This window comes from Pavona decussata, unplaced genomic scaffold (genome assembly GCF_977016875.1).
Source record: "Pavona decussata unplaced genomic scaffold, jaPavDecu1.1 SCAFFOLD_51, whole genome shotgun sequence".
NCBI lineage: Eukaryota > Metazoa > Cnidaria > Anthozoa > Scleractinia > Agariciidae > Pavona > Pavona decussata.
This window is the reverse complement of record NW_028145473.1, coordinates 784,491-808,292: the sequence shown is the minus strand read 5'-3', so window position 1 is coordinate 808,292 and position 23,802 is coordinate 784,491. Positions and strand designations below refer to the sequence as shown.

At 39.9% G+C, this 23,802-nt stretch overlaps 1 protein-coding gene and 1 pseudogene across 2 annotated transcripts in view; both read right to left on the bottom strand.

Moving 5' to 3' along the window:
* Window positions 1–6,257, bottom strand: part of LOC146480979 (leucine-rich PPR motif-containing protein, mitochondrial-like) — a 54,201-nt gene extending 47,944 nt beyond the window's left edge. The window contains exons 1-3 of the mRNA XM_085108666.1: window positions 5,805–6,257; window positions 2,963–3,088; window positions 1,525–1,646 (exon numbers count right to left, since the gene is read on the bottom strand). Coding sequence (XP_084964792.1) covers window positions 1,525–1,646; window positions 2,963–3,088; window positions 5,805–6,216 — 660 coding nt within the window. The 5' untranslated portion in view covers window positions 6,217–6,257. The remainder of the gene's footprint in view (window positions 1–1,524; window positions 1,647–2,962; window positions 3,089–5,804) is intronic.
* A 3,649-nt stretch (window positions 6,258–9,906) lies between these two features.
* The window catches only part of LOC146480978 (protein sidekick-1-like), a 29,354-nt pseudogene continuing 15,458 nt past the window's right edge, over window positions 9,907–23,802 (bottom strand). Inside the window, exons 13-20 of the transcript XR_014864505.1 lie at window positions 18,143–18,445; window positions 16,775–17,241; window positions 16,258–16,352; window positions 15,067–15,223; window positions 13,583–13,649; window positions 12,250–12,524; window positions 11,061–11,235; window positions 9,907–10,273 (exon numbers count right to left, since the gene is read on the bottom strand). The product of XR_014864505.1 is annotated as a protein sidekick-1-like (transcript). The remainder of the gene's footprint in view (window positions 10,274–11,060; window positions 11,236–12,249; window positions 12,525–13,582; window positions 13,650–15,066; window positions 15,224–16,257; window positions 16,353–16,774; window positions 17,242–18,142; window positions 18,446–23,802) is intronic.

The window sequence follows — 23,802 nt, the reverse complement described above, 5'->3', positions numbered from 1 at the left end:
AGTTAAGCCCAGTTCTCTATTGAGCCCCTACATGTACATGTACTGTGAACATATTTTCTCAAACTCATTAATAATTCAAAAGCCATTGAAGACAAAGGAAATCATGCATCGTCATGTGTTTGGATATCTGATCAAAAACTCCTCATTTTTGCATCCTTAATTTCTCCTTCAAAATCAGTTTGTTTGAGAAGTTATATCAAACACTTGTTACAGTGTCTCATCACAATAATAATATTATCAAAAACCTTGAAGTTCGTCAAAAATACTCTCACAACTGAGCACTACACTTCATAGTTTCAACTCTCTTCTCTGTGTTTCATAATAATTATGAAACACAGAGAAGAGAGTTGAAATTATGAAGCGTAGTGCTCAGTCGTGAGAGTATTTTTGATGAACTTCAAGGTTTTTGATAATATTATTATTGTGATGAAACACTGTGTCTTGTGTTTGATATACACTGTATTACAGGAAATGCAGTTCTCAAACAAATTTATTTAGTGATTCATCAAACTTAAGAAGATAAAGAAAATCACTACTGTGACCGTGGTTTGGATATGTCTTCCTAATTACCATAACATTTTGCCAACTTTAGCCTTGAATTTTTCCAAGAATTATGGATCATTTGAGAAGCCACATCAAACACTCGAAACTGTGTTTCATCAGATATCCAAACACCTCAAAGTCGTTTAAAAAAATTGGCTGCACCTCGTTTTTTCCTTTCCAGTGTTTGGATATCTGATGAAACACACCTTCTTGTGTTTAATATATTACTTATTAAAATACTGGTTGTATGATAGAAAAAAACATGATCTTTGTCATTGTAAAGAAAGGACTTAATTTGCAATCAGTTTGTAGGAAAATGTGGTCTTCTAGTGAATACATGTACGTATTTGTTCTCACACACTGAATTCCATTTGTTTGCCAGACAAGAATGCAACAGCATTTATTAACAACTCAACAACTTCACAAAGATTACACTCACTAACAGACTGGCATGGGGCTGGGAGGGTGGGGAAGCTGTTGCTTCGTATGGCAAGAAAACAAAAACTGAATCACATGACCAAATGTGACATCTGATATCCTGACTCGTACCCAGCCCCCCATTCAGTGTGTGAGAATTTAATTTCTTGCCTTTTTTGCAAGCTCAGCCGGCAAGAAAAACATTTACTGTACCAAGTTAGAATGTACACTAATATGACACTGTGTACATTGTACATGTAGATTGTACATGTAGGTGTTTGTGACAAAAACCCTTTTCAGGTTAAATGTTTCATAGTGGTGTAAGACGTGTAGAACATTTTTGGCAAAAAAAAAAAAAAAAAAAAAGCAGTGTTTCAGCATCATTACACAAAAGGTGTTCCAGTTTTGATTGGCTACCTTTTCAAAAAATGGGCTAGACATACATCCAGGAAAGTTATCCAGTTGCCAAAATTATGCTACCCCCATAAAACTTGCTAGTTCAGGAATTTTATTAATTATCAAACTACATGTAACTGAAAACTGCTGTTAATAACCTTGACCTACCCTGTTTGGATCTATGTTATTTTGCTCCATCTTTTCCAGAATTTCCAGCGGATTGAAGTGGTGATTGTTTTGAATGTACACAGACAAGAGTGCATTGTACAGCATAACATCTGCCTTAACACCTGTATGAAAAAAGAAGTAAAAATAAAACAACTACTGAGCATGTATGACTGTACAAATATTGTATTTATTTGATTAACCACATTGGGTGCTTATTTAATTTCGGGCCCATGAGGGTGGTGGCTTATTCGAGGGTGGGCGCTTATTATTTTCCCAATATATCCAGCAAGCAAGAACATTATAAAAGAATAAAAAAACAACTGATAACAAGTTTATTTTGCTTTAACAAGACAAAACCAGGTGCAAAAGCTGACATGAACAAGCCATAAACTACATAAAAGTTTATTGACTACCGTATCTAAAAGCAATTTTGGAACATAACTGAAGCTCCCCTTACTTCATGCTGGGTTAGTACAAAATTTATTTCTAATATCAACTAATAATAGGGGGTATAATAAAATTATTATTTCATGGTTTTATAAGTAATATTATTATAAATACGCTTTATACATTATTTTGGTTGTAAATTTTTCAAGCAAGTTTGTTTTGTTCTTCGTTGTCCTGAATTACGGTACAATGAATCCAACATAAAGGAAAATAAAAATCACACTGATCAAATTGAACCATAATACAGTATACAGAATTTGTACATGTACATTATGCACTAATTCTTGACAAGATAACAGTACACTGATTTCAAAACCATGGCCAGCTACATGAGCACACTGTTAGTACATGTATTTTGGAAGCTTTAATTCTCAAAAAGTTTTTCAGAGCTGTCATCATTTAAAAGAGGCTGATTCGGTTCACAAGCAACTGAACACAAAAATACCTAATACTGTACAGCATGATAAATAGACCCTTCTCCAAAATGGCGGCCGAAAATTCAAATACACTGTAAGTTAAAATTAAAAACGTATACCAGCACTAGAAAGAGCACCTTTTATTTACATGTAGTAACCCTTCAAAGTTTCAGCATATATATCAGGTGTAATATCAGCTGAGAAAATGTAAGTTTAAAAATGAAAAATTTATATAATTTGTACATGTGCACATTTTTACAGATGTTGTATGACTGGGGGTATGACATAGTCATACAAACGTCTGTAAATTATTTGTCAAATTTCATCCTACAGGGTACATTTCCTAAGCTGATATAACACCTAATATGCTGAAACTTTGCAAGGTTACTAAAGTAAAGGTGCTCTTTCCAGTGCACCGGTATCACTTTTTCATTCAGTTCAATTTTACTTCATTCAAATCTGTTGCCGCCATTTTGGAGAAGGGACTATTGATTTTGATTAATTGATATTTAACCCCTTTGACATGCATCCACAATGTTACAGGAAGACTGGTCACAGCAAAATGCAGCACTTACCCATCTCCATTAACTGATCCCAAAAGTAATGCGCTAGCTCAACTCTCTTTTCTGGTTTTTCAAACAGCAACTCTGTTCCACAGTTCCGCAGCACTTGGTAAGCTTGTATAGATGTGATTCCACCCTCTACAAGGAGAAGAATACACATGCTCAATACTGAGGAATAATAGTGGGTTAAGATGTCTTTTGGCACTGTATACATACAGCATGTTTATTACCTTATACCAATCCAGTGAATAACTGAAAAATTGTGACTGTTAGTTAAATCATAGGTATGATTCATAGGGCTTGAAGCAACTGCAGGTAAATTTGGCTGGTTTCTAAGGTCCTCAGAAGTGTCAAAAGTCTCCAACATGGAAGAGAACAAGTCTTTTGGCTAGAAGTTATATTAAGTGAAAATGATAGGTATAAAATGTGGGTTGTCTGGAGTTGTTCGATTTTGTTCGATTAGATACCCTGGAACATATGCTCATTCATAATTTTATTTTCACAGTTGAAAAGGCAATTTTTTTCCTTTTCGTTTGATGGTCTCCCATTATCAGAAAAAAAAAATCCAGCTCTTTTTTCTGAAATTGACTATACTAGGAGTAATCACAGATTAGGGAGTGCGTTCGACGTGCTTAAAGGGACAGTATCACGCTATTTCTAGTAACACATTGAAAATCGGAAAGACACTGTTCGGTTGATAGCAGCCAAGATATAATGACCAAAATTCCATTAAAAGACTATCAGAATGCAAAGAAACTATCGACGGATATTTTCACCGGGAGATGACCAAAATAAAAATGGGTTCAAATTTGAAAACGTCGGCCTTGTCGTTTTCAATTTTCGCTGTTAGTTTTCAATTAACGCGCTAAAAATGTACTACATGTGACCCTCCACGCGAAAGGAGGGCTTATGGATTTCACTCCAAATAGTGAATTTTTTTCACGGTCACGGCACGTGTATTTGAAACTTCACGCCGTGAAGTGGAAAATCTAGCAAATTTCACGCCGTGTTCACGCTATTCCGAAACGTTTTCACTCTGGGAGTGAATCTGAAGACTGGTTCACGCCGTGAAAATAAAATTATAAAGGAGTGAAATATTTCACGCCGTGAAATGAAAACCTCGCCGTGAAACTTTTCAATGGCGTCAGAGTGAAAAATAATGAAAATAATTTATTAGGATCCGGTTACGTATCGCGGCGAATTAAACAAAATGCCCCAGTAAACATACTTCTGAAGTATTATAAAGCTTAATCGATTATTTACGCCAAAATTTCACAAATAAAACACAATATCCTTAATAACAGTGTTTTGCTTTTGTTCAGCCAGGTCAACTTTCAGGTCAACTTAAGAACGTGTTTTGAGATCATTTGCATGAAATTAACATCTTGCGATAATGTTGCAACAGCCTGTCAAAATTCATTATTCCATTGGTTGGTTTATCGGTAGCCTGAGAAATGAGGCGCCTCTTATCGCGCCTTTGTATGAATTGAGACGCGGTTGTAGGCAGACGTAGTAAGTCAGAACTATAAACCTGTGAACAGGCTCTCAGTCTTGGTATTTTAAACACCATTCCTGCAAAAATTTAGCCAGCGACCGCGTAAAAATAAATAAGAGCACTGCTAAAATTGGGCCTTATCACAGGTTTAATGGGGAAACCGACTGAACTTCTGTCAAGGGACATTTCAATGTTGTTGACATCGTTCTGCGTAGAAATTAATAAACAACAGTCAACCCTCTCCTAGCGACCACCTCTCGTACGTTTTACAGTAAAACCAGATGTTCTTTCCGCACAACTTTCCAATTTTCCGGCGCAATGTTGGTAATTTGATTGGCAGTTTGCTCTGAGCAATTTGCAACCGGCGCAATCAACTTGCTCGCGTCAGTTGCGAATTTGCTAGCGAAGGTTCCTCTGCGGATAATAATATTAACGTGTCTCCTTCAAAAGAGTTTGTATTGGATAGCAAACATTTTGCAATGAACGACAACAAGGGAACTTTGAAAGTCAAAACCATTATTGAAGTGCACAAGTCACCATCAAAGGGCCCCAGAAATTGTGTAAACAATAAGAAAACTGGTTCATTGTTCACGCCGGCATTGATTTTATTTCACGGCAAGAATTTGTTGTTTTAATTTTATGGCGCGGTCCATAAATTTTTAACAGCGTGCTTTTTGCAGCAAGCATGATTATTACAATTTTCCTAGACGTCAATAACATTCACGGCGTGAAATTTACTTCATGGCGTGAAGTCTTTTTTTATTTTTATGGCGTGAAGTTTGTTTCACGACATGAATAAGTTTTAAGGTGTGGTCCATTTTTTAACGGCGTGATTAATTTCACAGGGGCATCACTGTTCTTCACGCCGTGTTCACTCTGCTTTAAAGGAATTTCATGGTAAATCTGATGATTTTACTCCATTTCACGGGCATTGACCGCCAAATGGCCTCACCGTGAAATTTTCATAAGCCCTGTTTTCACGTGGAGGGTCACATATGTACTATATGGTCTCAGTAGCATCACTACGATTAGTACTTCTTTTAATTATCGATTTAGAAATTAATAAACACAGTGTTCAAAGCTTAAATTTAGTGAATTTTTGCCCCAAATCATGATATTTCCCATGATACTGCCCTTTAAGTTGTTAGTAACAAACATAAAGCAGGCAGTGGAGGAGGTCAACCAACTGTTAAATCTGAAGTTATGTAATCTGTGAATACGCAAGTGAATTAATAATCGATTACGGTACGTAGTTTTACAAGAAATGGAAACTTTGAAGAAATATGACAATATAGGAGAAATTTTAACTTTAGCAATCCTACCAATCATGGAGATTCTACCCACGTGATGGCACCTTACCTCGCTCAAGAATCTCTTTGAAAGCTCTGACCAAATGCGACTTCATAACCAGTGTCCCGAGCTGTCTGACTTGCCGCTGGTATTTGAAATCTCCTCCTTGTCTTGGACTCCGTCGGTTCCGAAACTCTTGGTAAGTGTTCCCTTTATCAACTGCTGCGGCCGCCTCAGAACTGTCACTTTCCACCTGATTTTCGAAAGTTTCGCCGGGCACCTCATCCGCTGCTTCATCACTTGCCGTAGAACTTTCTTTTGACAAATATCTTGAACCACTGAGAATAGGCTGGCATGCTTTCAAAAAATGCTCTTTGTAATGGGCTGGCGAGTTCTGTTGGTACATCGAAACAGAGCGAACACTGTACGATGTCAAAAATCTGCAAGCTCTCGCAGCACCAAACCGAAGAAGTGCCGCCATGTTAGAAATCCATGTGGAGCTTGGTAACCTGGTGTCAAAAATGACGATATTGGAGTTTCCTCGTTTTGTCCTTCCTTTTCCCTTCTTTTCAACTGGGAATTTTTTCATTTCTCATTCTTTCGGCGGCTCTCCTCGGTGCGACCTCAATTGGTAAACTTCTTTCCATGAGAGAAGCAACAGGGCTCCATAGATATGTGCAAAACTGCAAGATCAGACCACCTTACGTACCTACTTCCGCTAATTTGAGACAAAGACAGTAGAAAGCGAAGGAAATTAAACGCAGGCCCTTATGCTGGGGAGGGGGGTGGGAGTCGGCAATTTCCTGAAAACGTTTGCAAATATATATTTTTTTGTGGGGAGGGGGATATTAAGTGATATGTGATCTATTTTATTGTCGAAGCCCTACACATGGATGAATTTATCAAAGTACAAGCACGGAAAATTCTTAAAAAGGTACCAAGGGTTACCTTTTCTGTAAAATATGGTATGTGAAGGGGTTATGGCTTGGACCTTGGTGTGGAGCCTCTCGAATAAGACTTTCTGAACTGTTTGTAGCCGACCAAATGATGTCCACCAACTGTTGAGCCTACCCTGCTAGCAGGGGTTTTTTTCCTGCAAGTAAAAAGCATGTACGAAGTCATTTGCGTCTCTCGCATTTCGCGTAGTCGGGAAGTAAACAAGCCGACAACGCGAAATACTAGAGACGCGAACGGCTTCGTAAATGCTAAAAGATTTTCCAGAAAGAAACTTCTGCTAGCAGGGTAGTTGAAGCGAATTACCTTGAACAAAATAATATTGTTTAAATCCTCGCGCATAATCCAGATAATCAGATATAATGAGATAATTTATAATTACTCAACTCAAATAATGAAAAAAGATAACAACATCTATATGGGAGTAAGTTGGGATCATCCAAATAGCAGAGGCTAGTCTAGCGGATGGTCGCAATGGAATACAATATTGCATACAGCATTTAGCAAAAACTTCTTTATGACAAAAAGATATGTCTTCATGCGCTAGGCTAAATAATTAAGGGGCAGGGGCACCAAACAGTTCATTTCGGTAGACAACTCTTCGGAAACGCCTCAGAAATTCGGATTAAGTTTTATGGCAAATCTAGTTTTCTTCCCGCAAAATGTTAGTTCAAAATTTCGTAACACTGGAAAACTAATTCCTTTCGTTTTCGGCTGAGTAAATATCTCTATAAAAATTCGAAGTAGGGTCAACTTGCATTTTCGTAAAGACAACAACAGCTCGTAAATTCGGGAAATGAGATTCAGTTTCCTAAAACTTTCTGTGACCATAGTTACTAGAGGGAGACTGGTTAGGAAACTCGGCGAACCAAAACCAAAAGCGACCAAAACAATAGCGGCTCTGGAATGTTGAACTGACCCGTCACGTGACACTGACCCTACACACCCAAAACAAGATGGCGGCTGGCGTAGACTCTCTCAGCTGCCTCATTGGATTTTCTCCCTCAGCTAAAGTATTCGAACAGATCAAACTGTCTTAGCTTATACGCAAATATGTCTTTTAAAGGCCAACAAACGATCTGGAAACACAGAAGACAACACCAGTTTAGTGTTTGCTAATATTCTCGTTATGTACCGGTGTCCCCGATAATTTTGCGGATTCGAAAATTTGCCAAGATTTCGTAGTTCTCTTTCGCTCGGAATCATACGTCGTTTTTTTGCCAAATTTGTAAATTTTACTCTCATTCCGGTTGTGGCGTCATCTCAGAAAATTTTACAGTTGGGAGAAGAAATTAAAATACACCTTTGCACTTTTTATTGTCTTTGCAATTTTTAACTAAAGTCGGTGCATAATGAGTGAGTGAGTTATGTTGTTATGGTAACTGCTGTCCAATTTTGTCAAATTTTCCCGCCAAAAGATAGTTGACAACCACTCCGCAAAATATGGACAACAGGTGGAACCAAGAACTAACCCCTCAACTTCCACCGTCCACTCCCCTGTTGGCTTTGTTTTATTGCCAATTCACATGTGGATTAACGTACACTCCTTCATTCGTTTTAATTATTTCTAAGTAGTAGAGAATTTAGCAAAAAGTTTGAGTTTTAAGGTCTTCAGCTCATCTTTCTGTTTTTGTACGCGGTGATGCAATTGTGATGGCTTGACTTCCACCAGTATTCCATTTAAGAAGACTTTCTTATGCATAATCGTCGCATTTGTTTTCCGACTAAACGAGTGGCTACAGTTTGGTTAATCAATAGTTTACCAGAAAGCTCCTAATTATTTGCTCTTGCCATCGTTTTTTGTTACACACGTAAAATACTTGTTATTTGTGAACATTTCCCTAGTGGCAATTAACTTTTATGAACTTATCAAACTGATGAAATTGCTTGATCCAACGTAGCCTTAAGGGAACTGGACACATGAATTTGGGCGCTTTAGATCTGGCCCGAGCCTTATGCACGCTTTGTACTACGTGATTCACTGGAGAAGCGACACATTTTGGGTTTAATTCAAGCGTATTGCTGTTTTACGTACGTGTTTGCCCAGATTGTGGTTTTGTCAAAGGGAGGAGCAAGTGGACAACTCAAATCAGCATTCTCCGTTTAAGCTATGCAGACTTTACCAGTAATGTTTGAACGCTTCTGAGACTCCCCCTCCATAATAAAATTACCGTTTTAATTATGAATTTGTACTAAATAGTATTCTAATTGACCGATTCTTACAATAACTAAAACCATGCCAAACCATTGTTATGAAGGCTTCTGATGCTTTAATTTGATTTAATGAACCTGGTACAAACGGTTCCTTCCTAATTTCTGGCGAAGAAATTAAGCATCTACACAATCGTATGATCCTATATGCGCGGGGTTGGTAGTCAAAGCTTTCTAATTAACGTATGGTCACTTTTACTTGCATATCTCAGTACTGCAACCTATGAGAAAAAAACATATTTTGTGGCAAGTGCTGGTGCGATGCTTATTCAGTCTTATCGCTTAATGATAGATAAAGGTTTATGAAAACGAAAGATCAGAATACAGCAAAAACCCACGTATAAGAACCTCGTGATTTAAGAACCTACAGGCTGAAATTGGGCATTTTAATACCCAAATATATAAGAACCTATTTAGCCTGGCAAAGAAAAATAGGTTCTTATACAAAAAAAAAAGAAACACTCTTATTGTAAGGCCAAAATACTGGATTTTGTTAGAAATTGTGAAATTTCTGAGAAATATACCATGAAAATTATTTGTTTAATACAGTGTGTAATACAATGAAGAAACTTCAAAATTGAAAATCTTTTAAATACAGAGTATAGAATATGTAGTACTGTATAAAATTATACTGGTGTAGTCTTGGGACTTGAATCTGTATAGTGCCCTGACTTTTTGTATCACTATGACAAATCCTACAAATAAGAACCTACTAAGAACCTAATCAGCCTGACTTTGGAAAAACTACCCCAAAATATAAGAACCCATTCAGCCTAAACCCAAAAATTCTAGGTTCTTATACGTGGGTTTTTACTGTATCGCATTTCCCACTGCTTTCTGATTTTAGTCTTCATAAATGCAGTTTCTTCTGACGATTGTGAAGGCACAAAATGCGGCATCTTCAATCTCACTCTTTTCCAATAATTGCAAATCCCGCAGTAACCAGAATTCTTATCGTACCCTTTCACTTCCGCTTGTCTACATTTCTTTCCGGAACTCGGGAAAGCAGATTGCGTTTCCTGCCAAGGTGTTTTGTCCGGAATGTCATCCAGTGCTCCTAACGCAAATTTTCTTCAACCTGCCAAGATTTCAATGCACGTCTTGCCAAATCGAAGTTAGAGAAGCAGTTGCAGCAGACGAGAGCAGGTTATAACGTTAGCAATCGACCCCGGGTAGTGGCTCAGCCAGGTAAACTTCTTCGGTTAGAACTGCCGTTGACGAATACTTCCTGGCCCTACTCTTGGCAAATCTCTTCACAAAGTTCTTCCTTTCCTGTTTATGTTTGGAAGCCATGGTGGCCTTAATTGTCCTCATTTTCTGATTAAAATCTTCCACTATCTCTCTTATCTCAGCCACAAACCTCTGTGTCCAATCTAATAAAGAAATCAAAGGATACAATGAATGTTGTGCCGCAACAACTAATGACACAAATGATGGATCAGAGAATTAACCCTTCAGTGTATGTTGTTGTGCTAAGTGAACCCGTGTATTCCCCACTGAGCGTTAGCCCTAGCAAGGAAGTGGGAGGCCACACGAGGCAGAGAAAAAATATTTGACCTTGCAAGAGATCGAACCCACGATCTCAGGATTTGATCGCCCGTTGTTCTACCGACTGAGCTACGAGACCAGTTGGGAGAAAATCGTGGGTGATTTTGGTGTTATCTGCGGCTATGTGCTAGCGGCGGAAGCCTCATTATATTACCGATTCACATTGCCGTAAATTTCGTCCACTTCGAAAATCCTCTACTACTGTCCCGGGGGGCTCATGGGGATTAGAAAACGCATGGTCAGCCGATAAGCAGCGAAAATCTGGGTGAAATAAATAACTCTGACTCTCAATTTCAACGTGATTGTCCGCAAATTTAAAGATCTAAGACCACGTGCACAACATATTTTACTGCAGAGGCACATGCCGTTTTAGTTTTTTCAAAGTTTGAAATTTTGGATTTCCGTAGCATTCATGGCCACCCTAGCCTATGATATAATACGTCTCCAGCTAAACTTTTCAACATTCTTGTTTTCTGAGGAAATTACACGGCGACAGAGCCTAGGATCAAAGCACTGACTTTCAAGTGATGAGTACCGTGCGTACCATTTCTAGTTTTTTCTTTTTGACAATACGACAACAACACAGGTAACAACAACAACAGAGAAACCTACCAACAGACTGAATCTTTGATCGAGCTCTTATGCGTCGAATTATCTCATAGATGATACCCAGCAGTAGGAACGTTGACAATAACACGCTGGTTATAAGTAAAGTTCTTCGAAACAAAAGGCTCCGACTATCAAAGATTCCTGTTGACCTCTCTTCAGGGAGTGAATCGGGAGGCTCCTACAAAAACAAAGTAGAAAATATACTTTTATTTACTCCAGTGGTGAACGAGAAATAGCAATGGTCGAGTCCTTAGCATTTACAGGAGCATCCAGATCTGGGCCAATATGCACTCGCCGCCCAAACACCCACTTTGTTTACCTCAAATACCTGTTAAATTTTCCTAATCTGCCAGCAGTTAGGCACAACCCAGCTTGTCTCCCCCCCCCCCCCCCCTCACCCCCCACCGCAAAAAAGAACATTTCAACACTTTAACGCGTCTCTCTCCTTTCAAAAATAAAATAGCTTGCTCCTCTCCCAGTAGGTTTGAAATCTTAGCGCCCCCACCCCTCCCCTTCCTACGAGCTGAGGAAACAATACAACAGCAACTCAAGATCTTTCTAGCCGTTAATACACACAACTACGTGGTTATTTCAATGTTGCTGAAACATGTAACTTACAATTGCCGACCCTTTCTATGAAAAGTGGAAACCGTGATACGCATTAACTTGGGTAGTCACACACAAATGCCTCAATTTTCCTCTTATTCATGCAAGGGATTAGTTCCATGGAAACATCTCATGTGGCAATCTTAGGCGATGGTTTTGGTATTTCCCGCCAGACGCTACCGACCCCTCCCTCTACACCTCAGCGATGACCAAGTCTTCGCATAAGGGTATTAATTAAACTCCCTCAAGGTTCGCTTCTTCCCATATCTCAGTTATATAGCGTTGGGTGTTTGGGAGTCAAGGGATCACTTAATTTTTACACAGTGGTATTCATAACGCCGTGTGTTTTCTCTTAAAATTCGAAAAGATCAGCTTTTTCCGGGTCAGTTTACCAGCAGTCCAGCGTGGCTACTTTACTCTCGTATCGTCTTGGTACAAAAACAGCATATGAACTGTTTCATCCCGACTAGCACAGAATCAAGTTCTACGTTTGAGATCTTTTCCCTTAGACGGTCGCCACTTTCAGCATAACATTCATCAAAAATGATGTCAGTACTTGCGAACTTTACACCATTTCTGTTGTTACCTTCAGCTGTTCCGTGTTCTTCTGAATATGATGCGAGATCTCGCTAGCGAAGACATTTTGAGTGAGATGTTTAAAACACACTCTAAGTTTCCTGGCCTCTTTACCCATCACCACTCCATATGTGGAGGAGTAATCCAGAATTTTGTTGACTCGCAGATGTCCATTTTCAAACATTTCCTTGCTGCTTCCGGCACTGTATGTATCAATCAAGGCACCGACGACTTCTCATTTTTTTAAAGCCGCGTAAATGTCCTCGAAAGTGTGGTACTCGTGATCTTAAGAAAAAAGGAAAAGAAAAAAAACTGAACGAATTGCGTCAAACGAGTGCAATAACTGTCGGGGGCACTCAAGCCTTCGTCATTAAGTGTCTCCTTAATTTCTTTTTGTTCTCTCTTTCGTGAAAGTTGGTCGGTTGTTCGGTATAAAAAAGGACAAAAAAAACAAACAAAAAAAACAGCAACAACAAGCAAATAAACAAAAACGAAAGAAAAGAAAAGGAACATCGACAAATTAATAAATAAAAATCATGATTCCAAGCAAGCCTTCATCATACCTTCCCAGCGATTGCCATTTTTGAAAACGAGCCGTTATGACTTTAGCTAAGAGGACTGAGGTAATTTAGATATCAAAGTCACTGACTGTCATCATAGAGTTTGCGAATTTGAAAGGATTGAATCAACACAACTACTGTTTTGCTTCAGTTTTCCTGCTGAATATTACGTGTTAAAAACTTCAGAACGAAGTGTTATTGTTCGAATTTACGAGTGGCTGTCTTTCCCCAAATTCTAGTTGACTCATGCACCATTGTTTGTACCCAAGAAGACATCTTTATTTTATGCCTTTTCCCAAAAAAACAACAACAATTTTTTTCCCAAGCTACCAAGCTTGAAGAGAGTGTATAGTTCACAGAAGGAATACCAAGATTATTGGATGGAATCGGATTTACGTTCGCAGCCTGGCCGGCGTCTTTTCTACGACTTTGTGATGAGATATCTCATTTTTGAACTACGTTCCTGTTGGGAGCTTTTAATGATCTATTTCCCTCCGGTTGTGTAAATTTTTTATGAGTGTTTAAACCTTATTTATTTTTCGGGCGGAATCACTCGAGTTAAAGGCATTCCACGACTGGATTGCAGGAGGTACGTCTAAATCCATCGTGTCTATTATTAAATTACACCCGAAGGAGATGACCCGCTGGGTGTAAATTGTAACGGAGCGATTTGTTTAGTCACAAACTGGATATATTCTTAAAAAATTAACCTATAAAAGGTAAGAAAATCACGCTGTTTTGTATGTGAGTCGCTTCTCGGGTTGGTTGCTGAGACCAAAATACCTGTGTCCATTCTTGCATTCTTTCTAATCCCCATTCTGTATTCAGGTGTTTCAATAATCGCTGCTACCTATAAAATATAGAAGATGAAAAATGCCCTGAATATTTCTGTTAACTATTTACTTGTTACTCCTGTCTGCAACCCTATGAAAAATCCCTTAAACTTGTACATTTGGCTGCCATTGCTAATACCCATACCCATACCCATACCTCTTAGACGTCCCCCGTATTCTTGTCCAATGTTGTATGGTGATGTGGGTGCGCGTCGTCATCTATTTTATTAATAATTTCCGACAAAACAGTTTGACTAGAAGGAGACACGATTCCACTGATCATAAATGGATAAAGGAGGATAGTTTTCGAAGAACCTTTGGGCGAGCACTACGTCGGTGGGAGAGTGACAACGAATTTTTGATCTCATCAGCGGAGTTGATAAGGTAATTGAAGAGATACGAAAGCTGGCTTTTCGAACGCTATCATTTCGTCAGATCTCCTGACCGTAGACTGGAGATCGTACGCTGGAGCTTGTTGGACGCTGTTAGGTTTTTCTTATCAAGCTTTTTGACAAGTTTTACTTGCTCGTGAGTTACGGTTGCATGAATTGGTTTACCGTCACAATTTATCCTTGACAAGTTGTGCTACATGCCCGTGTAAAAGACTGACGAACTTCCATGACAGGTATTCTTTCCGTTTACCGTAATTCAGTCTTGGACATGAGAAAATGTTCCTTGAAACTATTTCCTTACTGAACAGCAGTTTTGCAGGTTTTGGACAAGAAGCTTGCCAAGGAAAAAATTGACTGATTTGGTCGTTCGCACGAGAATATAAAACTTGTCATATGCAGGGGCGGACCCAGGAATTGTGGCGAGAGCGCAAGCCCCCCCCAACCCCCCACATTCCAATGAAAAATTCATGATCACATTAGTGGAGATGCTGGGAGCATTTGTGACCAAAAGTTTAGGCTTCGCAAGACTGACGTTCAGAAAAAGATGGAAGTGATGGAAATATGTATTGCATAATACCACTAGAAAGACAGTTACAAAAACGTTTTAAAAATACAAGAAAGTCCATGATTCTGTATAAGACAAAGCTAAAATTGATAATTTCCGAAGAGATAATCAGAGATTAGGCGGATTTCCACAAATTTCTGACCGTGTGAAAAATTGCATCATTTCGTGCCACTGAGCGTCGAGACAAAAAGGTAATTCAGGACCTTTAGTCCTATCGTCCTTTGCCACGCGAACAGGTGTTAATTTACAGTAAGGCATTTCAGGCAAATAGGGATAGTATTTTCTATTTCTACTAAATATCTTCGAAGGCGTTCAAAAAGTAGTGGTTTCGGATCCTCTTAACGGTTAAGAAGGGTTAAAAATCTTCGTATGTCATCAACGCCTGTTCAAAACTCTGATTTTTGTTGCATAAAGATAAGGAGTATTACTACTTCTCCCTTAAATCCCCACCAAGCACACAGACTGACAGCTACTTACCTTTGCACCGTAAATTTTGGAATCTGTTTTCAAGGCTACAGTTGTAATGGATGTGGCCATGATGCTGTTCACAAGTCCAAAGATTACCAGTCCAGATAAAATAACAAAAACAGCAAGAAGTCTCCCCGCAATTGAGATTGGTGCGCGGTCGCCATATCTGCGAAAGAAAATGCTTTTAGTGTGGCATCATTATGCCCTTTCAAAAAGTTATCTGGCATCACCTTAGTGAGAAACCAAGACACTTGATGCTTCCAACTGGCTCTGATTATTTTTGAAACGATGTAGAAGGCTTCGGAGAGCTTTGGTGGATCCAAGATGGCGGCTGTGCTTAATAACTTATGTAATTTCCACGCCATTTGAAGGTACTATTTAGTACTATTTACCGTACAATTTTTGCTCTCACACCCCTAACTAAGGCCCATTTACAATATGCGATTTGTTTACGTTCAAATGGCGTTTGCAAACTAGCAGGAATTTCAGCCGGATTTAATTCTGCGATATCCCAAGGGTTTCGAGCATATTTAAAAGTTGATACAAGATACCAGGCTTTCAGGAAAAGCGAAGCGACATTGCGCTAAAATTAAACGAAAATTTCCGCTGGTTAATACGTAGCTTTGAAGTCGCAACCTTGCGCGAAAAAAAAAAAATGGCAGTGAAGTCGCCGTCTTAGATCAGCCCTCTCTGTTTTCTTGATATCCCCAAAACAGCAGAAAACCGTCCAATTTGGTTCAAAATTTATCACAATCTATCACCAAATCAGAATCAAAATAGTGTGAAAAATGCCACAATAATAAAGTTAACGTTTTTTAATAAAAGTAAAAAGAACTAAATTTGGAAAAAAAAAATCCTGTTGCCATGGAAACATCTAGCACTGCAATCAATTCGTTATTACATCAAAAAGTGACAATACAAAGCTTGCCAGTGTTTGCTCTTTTATTAAGAAGTTTGTAATTATTCAGTCAGCGTGGACACTTGCAACCTTGCCCTTCTATCACTTTTGTACCGTCTCACTTAATGGGATTTTTACCGGTACATAGGTATTTCTAGCTAGTTTCAGCCAATATTTAAAAATCTTTCGTTAACCAAGAATTGTGACAGGAAGCCACATACGGTGTAGGTGTGCTTCAATAGTTTAGTTTTATCACATGAGGGCCCAATTATATTAGAATTTACAAAAGTAATCTGCCTTACCCAACTGTCGTCATGGAAACAAAGGCCCAATAAAATCCCTCAGGTGCTCCCACGACGAACGATGGAGGAAAGTCATCTGGGTTGTGCTGGGACTCCTGAGGAAAAAAGAACAGAATATAAACGAAAGTAAGTCTACCATAATGATTGGCTTCGCTATTGTCAAGGCAGGATAACTAATGACATCGTCGCAAAGCATTACAATATCTAGGTTGTTTAGGTAAATTAATGTGTGTCAAGGTAGCTATTATTCATCGACAAATGCCGGGCGCGTAAAAGTAAGTAAGTAAAAGACAACAAACGAACCACATATTTTAATGACGTTTTAAGTCAGCGGAGGCGTGTTAACGAATGTTTGGTTTTATCAACTGACCTTGTCCACCGTGAAGAGATTCGAGTGCTGACGTCTTGGGCGTAAGCCCTTCGTCGATTCGCTCTGACGAAGGTCTATCTTATCCCTTAGCCCGTAGCCAGAGTCGTTTGTAAGTTGTTTTAAAGACCGTCACTAGGTTAAACTTACCACTGACCAAATGACAAGCCCTGCCAAATAGGTTATGGCCAAAGAGAGCGTTATCGCTGGCCAACAAGATACAATGTTCATCAACACCGCGTTGGGCATATCCTCATTGGAAATTGTATTGACAACGTACGCCATCCCAGGTGACTCCACCAAACCATGATAACCAAACTCTTTAGCGAAATGAGTCTGATCTTTAAAACCATACACCGGGAAGAAAAAGTCTGTGGGATTAGCTATGCTCGACTTGAGTGTGCGCAAACTGGAGAGCTCCGCTGACTTGTTCAGCCCATTCGAGTTTAAGTCCACATAAGAGCTGCCATGTGATTGGCAGCTTTCACAGCACGTGACTGCCAGCTTGCCAAGGATTGGTGGAATAAGCCCGCCTGGGATGTTGTTTTCTGATAGTTGGACGTATGGTCGAAACTCGTACCAACTTGTAGTGAGGCGTTTATAACAACGACAGGTCTCTGTGAACGAATCAGAAACATTTTTTGAGTGAAAACTGAAATCGTAAGGAAGAAAAGTATTGTAGGAATGACAGGGAGCCAAACTTAGAATTAAACAGTACAATTACTAACATGAACAAAAATAATCAACAGAGAACTAAATAGTAAGCAAGCACGTCAGGACAGGGTTTCTGTCACACCAACTGAAGAATGGACAGACTGTAGGAGACGTCCATCGAGAACCAACGGCATGTGGCCGGTACGAGAGGAGTTGAAAACGAACAATACACGAAAATAAACGTTGTTTAGTCTTCCTACGCCCAAACTCTCCCTCCTGATCTGACTCACCGAGAATGGCCAAAGATGCGCTGCAACTTCTATGATTTGAACATTACAACACACTCGTGGCATCATAAACGTTCATCATATGACTGACTTCGGTGCATTCACTATAAATTTTTATATTTCATAGTTTTCGTCAGTTTTTGAACTTTGGTATTGAAGATGTAAACAATTTTTGTGCTTATCTTAGTGATGTAAATGAAAAAATATCTTTTGACGGGAATGCATGTAAGTCATTCTTTTACCACTGTCTTATAGATACAAGTTATTGATGAGGATGGAGTAAATATTATGTAAATCCCAAATTTTTTGTAATAACATTTTGAAAACTAACAAAGCCCTAAAAAAGCGCTTTAAAATAACTTTCATTTGAATGATTCAACCAGAGAGTAATATGAATTTGTTTGAAGGTCAATACATTATATCTTTGATAATAATTTACTTATTTCTCATGAACTGTACATATGAGCAAGTAGGGATATCATAACAAGAAATTTGATACTTTTCTTTTCACTATTCAGGCTTAAAATGTTAGAGGATCTAATTCGAGTAAAAAAGCGATGTTTTATCGTAAACAAACCTGCATTAGCTGTAGCTGATGGTCCATCTCCCATGATCGTGTATCCAAGCACGTCAACGCGATACATGGTGAATATCTCAAGATTATTCAACACTAGAGACAAAGTAGATGCGGCCACTGTCTTTTCTATGATTGGCTGTTCTTTAACTGGTTCTTGTCCAATTGCGATAGCCTGGTACCTGATTCTGTAACCAAGCAATACGCCGTGGATATGATGTGGATCGATTGGTTTCCAGGCAACGGGAATAGTTGTCAAGGTCACGTGACTTTCAGCAACGATGTTATTAGGTGGTTTGCTGGGAACTTGAGAAATAACGCGTTTAATTATTTTCAATAGTTCTTGGAATAATATTACATGAGATGTATAACAACTAAAGAACAACACCAAGAAAAGAAAACGTAATTGAAAAAAAAAAGTCAAGCAATCTACGTTAAAAATATACGTTTACAGTCCCAAATTATGACTTGAAAAATAAAACAACAACACTGCAAAATTTCGGACCAGAAAATAAAACAAAAAAAAAAGCAAATGAATGAAAAGGTGAATGAAAACAAAACCCCAACAAACAAACAAACAAATAAAAAAAACCGATCAAACTATTCTCTTCATTATTGACTGTTACTGCTGGGCTTCGTGTTTCCCAGCTGGGTTCCCTGCGCAGACATTTAGTTTCGGGCATGCGCATAGGTGGCCTTTAATGTTTACCACGAGGGCCACCGAGTTTTTACCTCAATTTTAAGTTCACTAAGGTTTATTAGTTTTCACGGTTTGTACGGCAGTTAAGTTGACTCTTATGAAGGTCCATCGGTGTAACTGGAATTGCGAGTTTGTCTCACGGTGCCTCGTGTCGAAATAAACGTTGAAATTTACGGCTGGTTTACATTCGCATCTACAGTAAAAACTCGACCTCAAGCATGGTTTGTCGATGGATGTGTGGTTTACAAGGATAAATACGGTTTACTTGGTTTTTCTATTGCAACTTTCACGGATAATTACGGGCATGGAAAACGAAAACATGGAATCTACAATGGCTTATGGTGAAGAAGGAATTTTCAAAGGTTATCGTTCGCGTTCGCCTTCAATTGACACGGCTTCGTTTCGCGCCATTTCACCGCTTAACACTCCACCGACGGATGCGGCATCAGAAATACGGCTTCATGATTCAGTTAAGGTTCAAGGTTCGCTGAATATGGAGGAGAAATCGACGGAGAATGGTACCGCGGAGTTAGAATCGGGTGCAAGGAAGAAAATTACAACGGATAAAGGTAAACAGTACGAGATACAAAGGTTAAAAGAGCGTAGAACTGTGGCTCTTCGCCACGTGACTAGGCAGATAAACAAAATGAAGCCTCTTCTTGTTGATCTTAACAATTTTGAGTTTGTGTCATCTGAAACGGAAGGTTTAAACAATTTACTTGTCAAGCTACAAGTTGCTCAGGATAATTTCCTCGAAGTGTTAGAGAATGAATCAGATATTGCCAGTGCTAATTCATGGTATGAAGTTCATGATGGAGATGTGTTTAAGTTTAAACAGTCTGTCTGTGAATATTTGTCTAAGGCGAAAGAGCTTCAGTCTGCTGAATTAAATTCTGCTGCTTCTAACAAGTCTCATCGCTCTAGAAAGTCTAATCACTCTAGACGTTCTAATTTATCTTCACTTTCATCTAATGCGAAATTGATAAAAGCCAAGACTAAGGTTGCAGCCCTAGAAGTTGAGACAGCTTTTCTGAAGGAAAAACAGGCACTGAAAATGGCCGAGGAACAATTGGAGCTCAGGAAAAGTCTAGCTAAGGCAAAGGAAGAAGAAAGGATTTATGAACAAATGAACAGTGAAGAGTGGGTTTCCACACCTACATGTTTACAGACACAAAAGCTTCCAATATTCCCAGTGTCCAGTCTACTCCCAGCCAACGTTACGAAGGATACAAACATTACCTCCCTGTCAACGCCAGGGTCGGTTGTAACGATGACAACGGCAGCAATGGTGACTAGTTCATCCTCATCAAACGCCATTCCAATTTTAGAACCTGCTTCAAAGTCTCTTCCAGCACATTCTTCTGGCAATCATGTCTCAGGGCACCAGTACCCCACTCAAGCAAATCCTCTTAGTGGATATACTACAGAGCAAACAGGCCCCATTTACACAAGCCCAATGACAGCATGCAGATCAGGAAATTCAGGCTTTGACTTTGAAACCCATGTAGACATTGTGACTCCTGGGTGTGTAGTGAACCCCACTGAAATTCCCACAAGTGCACATCTTTCATCAACTCAACCCCATTTCGTAGACGGGCGTGCAGTTGTGTATTCTATCAGAGATCAATCACAGGGGATCCCACAGACACCCCAACGTGTTTATAGCCCTCGAAGTTGCTCAACAAGTTTGTCTGTTAATCCCTTGGCAGTCCAGGACAACACCTTTCAAGATATTGTAGACATTCAAAGAAAGCAGACGGAATTGTCTCGAATTATGGTTTCCCAGCAAGCAAGGAGCCTTCTTCCATCAACCGAGCCTCCAATGTTTTACGGTGACGCTATGGAATTTCCCGCATTTATGACTGCCTTTGAGTCTTTGATTGAATCAAAGGTTGAAGACTCCTGTGAAAGGCTGTATTTTCTGGGTCAGTACACTTCTGGTAAAGCTAAAGAAGTTATTAATGGTTGTCTTCAGAGAAAATCAGAAGGATCCTACAAAGAAGCCAAGGGACTGCTAAAGAGACAGTTTGGAGATCCTTTCAAGATTGCAAATGCTCACATCACAAAACTGTCTTCATGGCAACCAATCAGAGCAAACGATGGCTCAGCTCTCCAAAATTTCTCTATTGCTCTGGACCAAGCAAAGTCTGCTATGAAAGGCATGTCTCACATGGACGATTTGAACACAGCTCATGTACTGCGACAGCTTTGGGAAAAGTTACCTAGACATCTACGAAGCAAATGGACTGAAAGGAACAATAAGACCAAGATTGAAAAAGGAAGGATAGCTGACTTTGAGGAATTCTCACAATTTGTCCGCAAACAAGCTGAGCTTGCCACAGATCCTGTATTCTCAGAAGAAAATGTTACCAAACCTCATCATGATGAGAAAGACAAAGCCACTCATGTCAAATTCAGACGAAGGCCACGTAGCAGAGGAAAAGGAACAAGCCTTGCCACGGGATTAAAGCAGGAAGGTAGAAAGGAGCAGTCCACGTCGTGTTCCTTATGCAACAGGCCTCACAACCTAAATGATTGTGAACAGTTTTTAAAGAAAACTCTAACTGAGCGACGGGAGTTTGTAGTGGAGAAGAAACTGTGCTTTGGTTGCTTTAGTGATCAGCACATTGCTAAAAACTGCAAGGAGCGGCAGACATGTAAGACTTGCAAAAGGCCACACCCCACATCGCTACACGACTATGATTGGGCGAAGAAGATCAGCAACGACAGTGATAATCAACCTGGAGCTGAACCTCGGGTTAGCAGCAACCGCACTGCCATCTGTAACGTCACGGAAGCTGGAGATGTACCTATCAACATGGGTATATTACCAGTTCACTTGTTTCACAAGAGTGATCCAGCAAAGAAGATAAAAGTCTATGCACTGCTAGACAACGCCAGTGGTGGGACGTTTGTGAGTGAGAAGTCAATGAAGGCACTCGGCATTGAGGGAAATGACACTGACCTTATCCTTACTACGATTCACGGAACGAGCAGTGTTACCACAAAGGCCATTGAAGGATTGGGGGTAGCCAACATTAAAGAAGAGGACGTGATCTTGGACCTACCTAGAACGTTTACGCGGCATGTGATTCCAGCAGACCGCAATGAAATACCTCGACCTGACGTAATCTGCAAGATGTCTCATTTGAAGAAAATCAGTGCAGAGATACCCCCCTACATGGCAGACATCGAAGTGGGTCTGCTTATTGGATTGAATTGCCCAAGTGCCCTACGCCCAAGAGAAATCGTTTACGGCAAAGATTCAGACCCGTACGCAGTTCGGTCACTCCTCGGATGGTACGTCAACGGGCCCCTCTGTAATCCACAGCTGAGTAGCCAGATTACATGCAACCGAATCAATCTTAGCCCTGAAGATACTATAATTACCCCTCGGGGATATCTAGTCACACAGAGAAAGGTGAAGGAGCGGATAACTCCACAAGCAGTTAGTCAGATGTTCGAGTTGGACTTCTCTGAACGAGAAAAGGGGACAGCAATGTCACGTGAAGACATCAAGTTCTGCGAAACGGTGGAGAGCGGCATCGTTCATCTCGATGACCTGCATTATGAGATGCCCCTCCCATTTAAGCATCAGAACGTTCAGCTCCCTAACAACTATGCACAAGCAGAAAAGCGTCTGACTGGCCTAAAAAGGCGTCTGAAGGCCGATGACAGATATTGTGCGGATTACTGCAGTTTTATGGCTGATATCATCTCCAAAGGATATGCTCGCAAGGTGAATGACGAGTTCAAAGATGAGGTTGGAAGAACCTGGTACCTTCCTCATCACGGGATCTATCATCCGCAGAAGTCGAAAGTACGAGTGGTGTTCGACTGTTCGGCCACATTTGAAGGACAGTCCTTGAATGACAAGCTTCTTCAGGGACCGGATCTTACAAGTAACCTCCTTGGCGTGCTAACCAGATTTCGCCAGGAGAAGTATGCCTTTATGGCGGACATCGAGAAGATGTTCTTTCAAGTGAGAGTTAGAAAGGAAGATCAAAGTTTCCTCAGATTTTTGTGGTGGCCAAATGGAGACTTGGAGCAGAAAGCCGAAGAGTATTGTATGACTGTGCACCTCTTCGGTGCAGTATCGTCTCCTGCATGTGCCAACTATGCACTTCAGCGTACAGCAGATGAAAACGAAGACAACTATGGAACTGAGGTAGCCAACACCCTTAGAAGGAACTTCTATGTAGATGATGTTCTAAAATCTGCAAGCAGCGAGGACAAAGCTATCGATCTAGCGAAGGACGTCAAGGCAGTTTGCACGAATGGGGGATTTAACTTGACTAAGTTTGTGGGCAACACTGAACGCATCATTAACTCAATTCCTGACGAGCACAGAGCAGAGAACGTGAAGAGCCTTGCACTTGGCCAAGATAAGTTGCCCATTGAAAGAGCACTAGGAGTTATTTGGTGCATCGAATCAGATACGTTCAACTTCAGGATTGAACTTAAGGATAAGCCTTGCACACGTAGAGGCATCCTTTCAACGATTAGTTCCATCTACGACCCCTTAGGTTTCATTGCTCCGGTAGTACTTGTTGGAAAGAAGATATTACAAGACATCTGTCAGTCTAACAGCTGGGATGAACCCGTTGACGATGCAACCAAAAGCAGATGGGAAAAATGGCGGAATGAACTTTGCTTACTTGAAAGTTTAAAAGTGCCAAGAAGTTTCAAACCCGCGGAATTCGGAAAGATTGTGTCTGCACAGCTCCACTGTATGTCCGATGCTTCGACGTGTGGGTATGGACAGTGCTCATATTTGAGACTTGAAGACGAGAGTGGGAAGGTACATGTGTCGTTTGTTATGGGAAAGGCCCGCGTAACACCGAAGAAGATAGTCAGTATCCCGAGATTGGAATTGGCCGCTGCCACAATTTCTGTCAATATTGGTGACAAGTTAAAGGATGAATTGGAGTATGAGGACATAAAGGACTACTACTGGACGGAC